Below are 12,773 nucleotides of genomic sequence, written 5' to 3'. Positions count from 1 at the left end.
TAAAAAAAAGTACAAAGTGAAGATTCATTTATGGTGTAACTTGCCATAGTGTAAAAGATTGATTTGATATTTTGTAACAATAATGAATTTGTGAATAGGAACAAATACAGAATAGAGCTCAATAAGTCATGTCACTTAAAGATGAAAAACAATTCATATCAATTGAAATAATAATCCTTTCTACGAAAGGTACATGATCTGAAAGAACAAAAGGCAAAGTTGTCTTTGGCAGGATCTAAACTCAGAACTTGAAGCAGGAAGAAATACAGCAAAGCATTTTTTCCAGTGCTCTAATGATTCTACCAGCTTGCATCTTCAATAACAACAAGAACAATTATATCTAACATCAATAATGATAAAATAACCAACTAACTTTGGAAAGTTTCATGCATTCTGTCAACCGATCATGTGCTGTTGAAAAATATGTAACTCTTTCTCCCCATTTCTGTTGGCCATCAGCTTGTTGGCCAAGATAGAAGTATTTAATACACTGATAAAACAGCATTTTGCATTCCATTCGTCTCTTCCAAGCCTTCAGTTGAAAGAAATAGAAAAAGAAAAGGTCAAATAGGAATTCATGTACATCAGATCAAAAAGACATCAATATATATTCTAACATGCATATCAAATGAAAATAGAGAAATACAATTTATTCTAGATTTTCTTAAAAACAATGATGATATTTGCCAATTTAAGACTGAATTATTATTTATGTCCACTTTTTCCATATTGGCATGGTCTGATGAGACTTCTGGCTAAGAGATTTAACTAAACAAATTGTTGTGACAAGAAACAAGTCAGTCACTGAGAATCAAATGGTTTTATTTAGATAAAACATTCAGCTTTAATATTCAAAGTTTAAATATCTAAATTTATAGCAAAAAATTGCTGTCTGTTAGCCTTCAACTATAATGCACTTGGCTCAGAAGCAGCAGTAACAATTTCATAGCATTTTATAATGCCTTGAATTTGCTGGGAATATTTTTGTACTATGATGCTCTCCATAACAGTTATAAGAACACAAACTTATAGGGAAAAAAAGTAAAGCAGATCGAATTTTATATTAGTTTACTACTAGTACTTTATTGAATAGAAATATAAAATCAACTCGGGCAGAATTTGAATACAAAAATGGATGTAACTAAAAAATCAAAACATCTTTCTCACACACACACACACATTTGAGGCTTCATTCCATCAATAATGACAAAGATTGTTAAAACTTTACTGAAGGGCTGACAAACCTGGTTATTTTTTTTTTAATGATAAAGAAGTGTAAAGTTGAAAAAATACTGAGCTGTGAAAGAAGAAATAAAAGGTTTATGGGAGTTTGGAAATTTTTATACTGACCTTGTACAAACTTGAACCCAAAATTCCCTGATCATAAACAATAGCTGCGTTCTTTAATGCCAGTTTGTAATACTCAACAATCTCTGCTGCAACTTTGGCTGTAATTGTGCTCTTGCGACTATCACTCATTGACTTCTCAAGAATACATTCTTGAGCTTGGGCCTAAGAGATTAGCAGAGAAAAAATATAAGATGTTTATTTCTTCAAAGTTTGATGTACAAAAACATGTGAACATTACATACATGCAAGGAAGTGTGTAAAATGAAATATAATGGCAACTTTAGTAAATATGCTATGAAATGTACACCAAGGCTTCATATCATTATCTAGACATATTTATTTAAGCGGCTGTTGGCAATCCTCAATGGGAGTGAAGTAAAAAATGATGTCCACCAAAGACTAATTATACCAGAGAGAGAGAGAGAGAGAGAGAGAGAGAGAAAGAGAAAGAGAAAGAGAAAGAGAAAGAGAGAGAGAGAGAGAGAGAGAAAGAAAGAGAGAGAGAAAAAGAGAGAGAGAGAGAGAGAGAGAAAGAGAGAGAGAAAAAGAGAGAGAGAGAGAAAGAGAGAGAGAGAGAGAGAGAGAAAGAGAAAGAGAGAGAGAGAGAGAGAGAGAGAGAGAAAGAGAGAGAGAGAGAGAGAAAGTGTGTGCGCACGTGTGTGTGTGTGTGTGTGTGTGTGTGCGTTCATGTGCGCACGTGTGTATGTGCACCCCAAAACTTTCAAGGCAAAAGTTTGGCATATTTTATTTTCTGTTTGAGCATTAATTTCCTTATCAGCCTTGTGCCAGACTATCATTGCTGGGAAATTCGAAGTGCTTCTTGGAACACTCCTTGACTACTTAGCATTCAGATTATTCTGCCAAATGTAATGCTTATTTATTAATGTTTTGAATCAATCATGCATTACCTCATAGTGTCAAGATTTCATGGTATGATAGCTTATTTTTAGAGTGACATTGTAGAGTAGGGATAAGAGGCCAAATCTTGCCAGTTTTAACATAAAACTGGGTATAATATTTGAGTTGGATATGGCCAGTTTAACCCCTTAACATCCAGATTTCTCAAATCTATTGCTTATTTATTCACATTGTTTTGAGTTAATCACACATTATCTTGTAGCTTGAGATTTCAATGATATGGCTGTATATTTTTAGAATGAAATTGTTGGATAAGTATGAGAGGTCAGATCTGGTTGGTTTGAACATAAAACAAGTAGAAGATTTAGGCTGAATATGGCCAATTTAAATGTTATATGCAATTATTGGAAACCAAGCCACCATCTGGAATCATCCATCTTCATTCTTGAACTGAAATGGACCAAATTTTCATAACTTACATCTGACAACCTCCTCAACACTAAAGTAACCTCTTATTTGATAAGTCTTTTTCTCTTTCAACAAACACACAAATATATCTTTTTAAATGAAGGAAGAATTCAACTGATTTTCTTTCTCCATATACATCTCATATACATCTCCATGGCTCATCACTTCCCAATACAAAAGAAAAACATTTCTCAGGATTAGATATTCAGATACAGCTTTCCCCACCAGAATGTGATTCTGGGATCCTCTTTTCAATGGCTTTAGGTTATAAGTTGTATGCTTGAAGTTGATTGCTGTTTTTAGAGTTCAACTTTGAATTTACCTTTTATTTGTTTCAACCATTTGACTGCAGCCATGCTGGAGCACTGCCTTCAAAAATCTTTAGTCAAATGAATCAACCCCAGTACCTATTTTTTTTTTTGTAAAACCTGGTATTGATTCTACTGGTCCCTTTTGCTGAACCACTAAGTTACATGGACATAAACACACCAACATTGATTGTCATGCAGTGGGGGAGGGGCAAACAGACACCACACACATACACACACACACTTTCAGCTTCCAGATCCACTGACAAGGCTTTAGTTGGCCCAAAGATGTAGTAGAATAAACTTGCTGAAGGTGCCATGCAGTGGTACTGCACCTGGAACCATGTGGTCGAGAATCAAACTCCTTACCACATAGCCATGCATTGGCTTCTAATTTTTTTTTTCAATAATTGCTACTACAATGACAAAATCTTCAAAACTATTACATATTGCATTGAAAGAAAAAAAAGATTTCACTAATAAAATTTAGACCAATAAGGAATTGATTATAGAAATTCAACTAAATGATGAACCCTCTAAACACTGACCCCCTTTCGGAGGTTGGGGTGTGTATGTGTTTGTGCATGCATGTAAATAATAGAAATAAACAGAAGTAGATGGCAGAATGGAATAATCAAAAATTGTTGGTACTGGAATTCTGGACGATAAGGTTAAAAGGAGGAAGCAAAAATCAGCAGTAAACCTTGAACAATTCTTAAATATATTGTTAGTTACTTACAAGCATTAAGTTTACATGGAAAGACATCATTTCTCTTGAGAGGTCTTGACTGTAGGCTGTGTAATAATCTCTTAGGTATTCAAATGCCCAAGCAGCACACTGAAAGTGGGTGCAGGATACTTTCATACCCTATAGAGAGGGAAAAGAGAAAAATAGGATTTTGTTATCAAAATAGAAAAGAAAAAAAAAGAGGCAAGAGAAAATAAAATGTATTTGTTTATATTAACAAAGTCAAATATTTTTAAACTATACACGCACACACACACACACACTAAAAGTGTGAAAACAAGCTTGGCCATTTAGGACAAACTTATGAAAATGCTTTGGACAAGCAAGGGGCTAAAAAAAGAAATGGGGTAAACTGATGAATGGGAGACAAGAATAAAACTAATTTTTGCACTAAGCAATTTATATGGAGTAACTTTGCATTAAGGAGTGGAACATACAATTTCCTGTAATTCAAACCACCTTATATATATTATATTAGATGGAAAACAAAATATATCTCTATTGCTGGAAACTCCTTCACATGAATTTCTCGGGTTTAAAATACACCTTTTTGGGGGGGGGGGGAGATTGACAAAATTTGAGAAAAGTAGTCTTCAAGAACTAGAAGTTTCTATAGCTAAAAGGACCATATCAATGGCAACTGCAAAGAAAAAAAAATTTAAATAATACCGACAGTATACAGTACTAACACATTACTTACTTCTGCAGTTGTTCGTGTGTCAGCAGCTCCGAGGATGGAATGCAAGGCGCCAATGTTATATAATATGCATGCCTGTTCAAATTTAATGTCCTGGTATACATATTCTCTTCCCGTATGCACATCTTCCCTGATAAAAAAATGGAAGGAAAATATCAAAATATCTCATTATTTCTCTAATACTTGATAGGCCATTTAGATATACTAGCAGGACCTGTGAATATTTCACAGGATTAATGGTAGGCCTATCGGCTTATTTCTGAAAATTTTATCCAAAAAACTTGAAAGCATAACCCGTGATATGTCTCTAATCAAAAGATAGTCGCTCATCTGCAAATCATTGAAAAGTGAAGGAAATTGGAATACAATGATTACATAATGCACTTTATATACACACTTTATATACCTTATGCACAATTTTATAGACTTAATACACAGCACTCTCACTCTTCACCTTATCCTCTTTTTCTCCTTCCCTTTCCATCTGTCTCTTCAACTAATCATGTGAAAGCATTACAGACAGGGTAAACAAGAAAAAGACTTAGTTAAAAAAAAATTACACATTTCACTCACCACCACCTCTCCCTTATGCTCCCCTCTTCCACTCCCTCACCCCCATCAACAAATCATGTGGAAGCATTACAGAGACTAAATAATGGAGGAACAAGCAGAATTATTACAAGAGTCTCGCAAAAATAAATAAATAAATAAATAAATAACAATAAGGCAAATTATAAACTTTTATGAATGAAATTAAATAAGATTTACAGGAAGCTCAAAATCATTTAAACATAATGAGCAGTAATACCATTTTACCACTCACAAATTCTAGCACTTGGATCTCTTCTAACAAGAACTCAGAAAGAAAATAAGGGATATTTGAAAATCTATTTAATAAATCTAAATGACATTAAAATCCATTCAGATAAAACGTACCTTATACTCCACTGATAAAGCTACATACTATCATTGCTTTGTACTCACTTCTTTTATCAAGAATTGTTTATATTATATAACAGAGAGAAACTCAATGTAATTAACATTGATAAACATTAACAAGCCTTCATAAACAGAACCAAACCGAACCTCAAGGCCTGATTAACCTTATGAGGATAAAGAAGACTTTAATAGGAACCCCTCTATTTATGATTAACCCCACCAAAACAGTTATGGAGTAAATCAGTAAATCCTTCCTAGATAGGATTTTACCTAAAGAGCCCAATTAGATCTTTGGGAAAATACACAGGCATTGACTAACTTGTTTAACAGCATTCCTAATAAACTAAATACAAGGTTTACGAAATTTAATGTTAAAGATTATAATGCATTGTGAATCTTTAATAAAAATCACTAAATTCAAACTCATTACTAACATTGAGAAGTACAGGACTAATATCTTACAGTAAAGAAAATCATTTTCTAATTTGGTAAATAACTTTGGATCAAGAAAGTATCAAAGACACCTCTTGATCTGGGTATGGATACAAGTGACTTGGCCAAAGTTACAGACCTAATCAGGCTATAACTGCTATTCCAACTCAGAAATTTTCATACAGCAATGATTGATTATAAATTTTTTCAAACTAATTCACAATTAAGAATTTGGGTAAAACATCACTTAAGATACTAAGGCTACAATAGCTAAGTTTTTAAATATAACCCTTAACCTCTAAAATGGTTTAGTCATATATTAGCTCCAAAACAAATATGAAAGGGGTCTCAGGGAGTAGCGTCCCTGCCTTCCTGAGCTAGTTTTCCACCAGATTTCTTAAAAATCGTGGTAGAGGCCTTGGTCTCGAGACCACTCATGTCTAGAAACTGAGGTTGGGGGTAAGCAAGGGCATGCTTCCCATAGAAAATCCAGCTACAAAAAAAACTCATGATAATAGCAAAGTAGAATGGGCTCCAGCTAGGACTGAGTAAATGAAAGCCAGGTATAATAACATGAAGAATTCTGCAAAGAGGGTGGCTGCAAGATCTATGAGGAAGGAGGCTGAGGAGAGGTTGAGCGGGCTGGATGAGAACCCAGATAGAAGAGATGTTGTGGGAGGAAGATGCATGAGGGGGAGTGATGGAAGGTTGAATTTTAGTGAGAAGGACGGGGGAAGAGTTTGGAAGGAGCATATGGAGGGAATTATGAATAAGGAGAATGAATGAGATCAGAGGGTGGAAGTTGCTGTGGTAAAGGGGCCAGTGGAGAGGGTTAGTTGGGAAGAAGTAATGGAGCCAATGAAGGAAATGAAAACAGAAAGGCAGCTGGTCCATCAGAAGTAAGTGTGGAAATGATAACTGCAAACGGAGAGATAGAGATTGTTGTGATGATAGAGCTCTGCCAGGGTGTGCTGGATGGAAGAGGAATGCCAGATGGTTGGGCATTAAGTATGGTGGTACTGATCTATGGGCATGTGTTGAGGAGCATATTCTGAAGAGGGTGCTAGAGTTTGAAGTGAATGGACAGCGAAAGCTAGGTAGACCGAGGAAAATATGGAAGGGATAGGTGAAGGAGGAGATTGGGAGGGTTAGCTTGAGAAGGGAGAACACCCAAAACTAGGCAAGATGGCAAGATGGTGTGAGGGCAGTTGCTATGGCAGTGAGGTAGATCCTGCCATCTTCATTAACAGGGACAAAACCCAGATTCAGATGGATGGATGGATAAATAAACTACCTAACTACCCAAAATATATAACTAGAGATATAGTTTGAAATATTATTTAAACTGTCCAACACTTCAACATAAATGATATTCTAAAAGATCATCATCATCATCATCTAGTGTCAGTTTTCCATGTGGCATGGGTTAGACAGTTTAATTGGAACTGCTAAGCCATAGAGATGCACCAAGCTCCAGTCTGTTTTGGCATGGCTTTTATAGTTGGATACCCTTCCTAACACCAACCACTCCACAGAGTATACCGGGAGCCTTTTACATGTCACCAGCACAAGTGATCATCTTTTGTATTACAATGAGATCTAAGCAAGAACAGATTACACTGCTAAGATTCAATACATCTCTACTCCTGAGAGAAATAGACAAACATATCTGCTAGTATAATCCTTATAATTTAGAAGTCACTAATCCTTTTGCAAAACTATTTGCTAGTGTCAGAAAAAATTTCCCCATACAACATAAGATACTATCAAATCTTTACTAACAATACCATTTCATTATCCTATTCAATTATATTCTACTTAGCTTCTAACTTGGCTAAAATATATTCTAGTGTGAATATTACATTTAATTGTAATTTCACTAATTCCACCAAGTGTCTCTTAGATGCTAATTGTTTAGCTAAGAAAAGTATATGAATGCACTGTAAAAAAAAAACAAAAAAAAAAACAAAAAAAAAAACATGTACTTATCATATAGCAAAGTTTATATTAGATATACTGTTAGCAATTGTAAAATTAAAGTACTCTACCTGCTCTTTCAGGAACCCAGACATGTCTTTACTATTGGAGTATATGGAAATTGGAGAATATTCTTTTCCAAATGAAATGAAACTTTAAAAGGAAATTTAAAACATTGTGTGGCTTGTGCACAACTGGGATATTTGAGATATTCTTTGCTAAGGAATATTTACCAATAAACTTAATATCTTTGCATAATCAAAGGACTTGAAAATATTACCAACTTCATTATCAAGATTGATAAATTACCTTCTGGAAATGAATTTGATTCTTCTGTATGTAATATTTTCTCTTGTCTACACAATTAATCCTCTGGTTATTATAACCCTATTCAAACCATTAAGAACTAAAGATATGAACTCACAAACAAGGACTTTTTTCCATACCTAAATAAAAATGCCCAGATTCAACTTTAAAAAAAAAAAAAGAAAAAAACGAACTCATCTTCGTTTTATTTTGCAGCTCACTTATGTATGGTAAGCTGAAATTTATCAAGCACAATGTCCAAATTTTGAATGAAGTACTACCATAACAAATGCTTCTGCAGGTTACCAAGAAATTTATATAGAGTGATAAAAAGCTTCTGGTGTGTGCATGTCTAATGAAAGTGATTCAGAAAATGATTATAATAATATTTATTATTATAAATGATCTTGACATTCATTTTACTTACATAAAATATATTCATTACATTCTACTGTTTCATTGCCATTTATTTACAAGTATTATAAATTTTATAGATAAAATATTTTTCTGGGAACAAATTACGACTTATGGGAAATTATTGCTACTATGGGAAATTATTGCTCTGCTTTACAAGTGGTCTGCAGGAATAAATTAACTTGTATATCAAGGAATTACTGTATTTCAAAAATTAAAAACTGTATCGATGACTCATTTCCATAACAGAAATGAATTTCTTTTAACTTACGTGGCTTAGAGGTAAAAGCTACACTAAAATCTCTTTAAAAAGAGGCTAAGAAAAAAAAAAAAAGGGAGAGAGAGAGAGAGAGAGAGAGAGAGAAAGAGAGTGAGAGAGAGAGAAAGAGAGAAGAAAAACACACGCACACACAGAAAAAGGTGATAGCAATAAAAGGTTAACATCATTCACAATTAATTTCAAGCTTGCAATACAAATTGATATTTTTTCTCCCATGTCAATAGGATATGTAATAAAAATTGCAATATACAAAATAGAACAATACAAAGTTTTATAGACTCGTAAGCAATATAAAAAATTATAGACTCATATTTCTGCTATTTGTAAAAATAGTGAAGAACTTAATCACATGTAGGTTAAATGATTTCATAATGACAATATCCAATAATCAATTTGGTTTCTAAACCAGACTATCACCAGAATATACAGTTAATAAGCTAGTGAATAAACTGCACACACAATTATATACAAAAATTATCAGCACCAGAGTATTTGCTGATTTGACCAAGGAGTTCATTTTAATTACTTTTAAAAAAATAAATATATAAAGTAGGAAAGTGCAACACATGCCTAAATTTTTATACAAGTTCCCTCCTTGATAGGTTTGCAATAAAATGCAATGACATTTTCTAACTTATAATTTTTAAAAAAACCCTAAGAATCCTCCAGAGATAAATACTAATACTATTACAACTTTTTTATATACACTAATGACTTAATTGAAATCCCAAATATCCCTTATTAGTTTTGCAGACATTACTTATGTATTGATAGTAAACTAGCATAAATGGAACGAGAGGAATAAAAGAGGGACAGTTAGACAACGTGAGGAGGTTACAACACGTAGACAAAAATTCAAAAGGTGGTAGACAAAATATAAACAGATACACACACAAAATGTTGTGCACAGTAAGTCGTAGTCAAGAAAAAGGAAAAGAGATGAATTCAAACAACTCTTAACCCTTTAACATTCAGTTTACTCTGCCAAATGTAATGCTTTTTCATTCACATTGCTTTTAATTAATCATACCATAGCTTTGAAATTTTGATGATGTGATTGTGTATTTTTAGAATGGTACTGAAGGGTAGATGTGATAGGCTAGATCCAACTGGTTAAGGAAAAAAGAACAGGTAGCATATTTGGGTAGGATATGGCCAGTTTAAATGCTCAAGGATTAAAGAAGCTGACTCAAAAATATTTGCTGAATTACCTAAATTAGAGAGCTGTTCAAATCAAGACTTTCCCCAAATCATAAAACTAAATTTATTATTTTTTTCAAATCTAGAATAATGATCAAAATCTAGGTTCCTTATTTTACTAAGATGGAATTGGACAAGTTGATCATATAAAAATTTTCAATGCTTAAGTGGAAACATAAATATAGTACCTAAAATATAAAAAAACTGGTATATTTAAGCAGGTCTTTTTATGCTTGATGAAAATATATATTCTTTGGGGATAAATTCATGCATTCCATATGAAAACAAAATGGCCAAGTAAAAATAAGATCAACAATATTAAAAATCATCCACAAGAATCCAGATAAAAACAGACCTAGTAATTCATCCAATTTTATCCAGCTTAATATATCTATTTCCTATGTAAGTTTTATATACAATATATTTATGCTAAAACAATGAAAGAAATTTGTTACCAAATGTCATCACTTTACCATGTGACATGCAAGTATAAACAGCTAATAGGTTAAAGAGTGAATAAAATATTTATCCAGAAAGTTAAATTGAAAATTAAGCAAACCATTAACATAAGTGGCCCAGTGGTATAGAATCAACTACTCCAAAGTATAACTAGCTTCAAATTTTTAAAAGTATATAAACACAAACAATGCTAACAATGTTGGTCAATACTCTCAGTCAATCCTTATTCTTAAGTACTCTGCTTAATTATTATAAAATACTAACAATTGTTGTCATACATCACAAGTTGATTCTAATAAGATATGTTATTAATAACTGAAGTCAGTTGTAGTGGATTTAATCAATCAAATTAGTAACCTTAGTTATTCAATACTAATGTCCTTATGATATGGTGAAAATATAAAGCGGGGTTTTCTTTTTGTTTTTGTTAATATAGTGAGGAACATCACTGTAACAAACAAACTTCATTCATTAAGACAACTAACATTTGCAATTATTATGTGATTATCCTAGCTTGAAAGAACAGAATCTTCAATACAAAAAGTTTCTGCAATGTGAATGGTAGAATTATATCTTGTGAGTCACAAAATCCTTTGAATAAAAAAGGAACACAATGTTTCTGGTACTGTAATCATAAAAGACCAAAAGACAAATGAACATCTGTCAGTACTGATCCCTTCCTCCATGGCTATAAAGTGCCTACCACATTAGGCTAATGTGATAGATATTCTACATCCATGCAGAAGGGGATCAAAAGGAAATCGTGTGGCTTGTATCACTTATATTGTAAGTGATATACCATCTAAGTGAGGAGATGGTCATTATTTTAATACATTCACAATTCTTTAAGCACTTCATAATGAATCTGCTTATTTTATTAACTGAGACTTAAATCTTAATTCATACTCTTAATATGACTGTCTAGGTGAAGACTTGGTTCCAGCATTACAGGTATAGTACAAGTTTACCACTTTCAAGATTTGGTTTAATCTAAATACATGAAAAAACTACACAAGACTGGATAACACTTGATAACTCTGTAATTATTTCTATCTAAAACATCACCTTTACCTTTGTAGCAGTTGACTGTGGTGCTGCTACACCAGTCATTGGGTATGACTCCTTCGCGAACCACCTAATTTACAATATGGCTGATTAAACCATAACCCATACCACCAGATATTTTAAGCATCTCAGCAGTGATTCCTGATGGGCCAAAGGGGGAGCTTCCCCCATCTTTATATCCTTAATTGCTTTATCTACCAAGGAACTGTCAATTCGGGTAGCTGGTCCCTCAATTAGGTCGGCATTTGGCAGACTCTCCTCCTCTCATTCATTCTCCATGTTCAGCAGTCTTTCATAATGGCATTTCCAAGCCTCTTTCTTTGCAGAGTCATTAAATGCAAGTGCACCATCATCCATGTGAACACATTTCTCTATTACATCACAATTTTCTCTCACAAACTGTCTTGCAATCCAAAACACTTCGGTTCTTTGGTCTGCGTGTCGCTGAACACAGGCAAACTTCTTTTCTGCTTTTCCCTTAGCTAAATATACTTGTATCCTAGATCAGGGGTTTTCAAACTGTGGTCCGCGGACCACAGGGGGTCCGCAAGGACAAGACAGGGGGTCCGTGGACAGCAAATACTTTTTATGGGCAATTTGATTTTATATATGTTTTTTAATCTAAATCTTTTAATTGACAATAAACCTATTTGTTAAATACTGTTAAATAAATAAATGTAAAAATATGTTATTTTAAGCAAATATTTATGTATAAATTTCATAAGCGTTTATAAGGTAAAGCCTGAAATATAAAGAGGTCCGCAAGTCAAAAAGTTTGAAAACCCCTGTCCTAGATTCCCTTCTGGCTGTCTGCTACATTCCCTACTACCCCAACTCTTCCAGGCCCTACAGGTCAGTTTTTTTCTTTTTCTCTAATGGCCCTGTCTACCACATTGTTCCACTACCACATGACCCGAGGTTTGGATGGGACTTTGCACCAGCTGCAGATTTGGTCTGTAACACTCAGCAGGCTGTCCCACAGGAATTCGCAGTTGCCTTCTCTGTCACAAATCTGTAGCTCCTACTCCTCATCAAATGTCCCTAAATCCCTGATTACATGAAGGGTCTTTAAACTTCAAAGTCCTTTATATATGTGTTTGCCCCCCACCCCATCACTTGACAACCAATGGTGATGTGTTTATGTCACCATAACTTAGCAGTTCAGCAAAAGAGTAAGGACAGAGGTATTTAAATAGTTGAAGGATTTTAGTCCTGTGCTATCATTTCTGCCTTTTTGAATTTAATGATGAAAAGAAATAATAATGTTAATAA

The 12,773-nt window shown here is 33.6% G+C and overlaps 1 protein-coding gene across 2 annotated transcripts in view; it reads right to left on the bottom strand.

Annotated features, from left to right (window-relative positions):
- Positions 1-12,773, bottom strand: part of LOC106867958 (tyrosine-protein phosphatase non-receptor type 23) — a 102,803-nt gene that overhangs the window by 62,537 nt on the left and 27,493 nt on the right. For both annotated transcript variants that reach the window (XM_089357080.1, XM_089357091.1), the window contains exons 4-7: positions 4,433-4,559; positions 3,724-3,852; positions 1,351-1,512; positions 374-532 (exon numbers count right to left, since the gene is read on the bottom strand). In XM_089357080.1, coding sequence (XP_089213206.1) covers positions 374-532; positions 1,351-1,512; positions 3,724-3,852; positions 4,433-4,559 — 577 coding nt within the window. The remainder of the gene's footprint in view (positions 1-373; positions 533-1,350; positions 1,513-3,723; positions 3,853-4,432; positions 4,560-12,773) is intronic.

The sequence above is a fragment of the Octopus bimaculoides genome, chromosome 1 (assembly GCF_046866305.1).
Source record: "Octopus bimaculoides isolate indiv1 chromosome 1, ASM4686630v1, whole genome shotgun sequence".
Lineage (NCBI taxonomy): Eukaryota > Metazoa > Mollusca > Cephalopoda > Octopoda > Octopodidae > Octopus > Octopus bimaculoides.
Note: the sequence above shows the minus strand (reverse complement) of the source record. Positions and strands in the feature narration are given on the sequence as shown.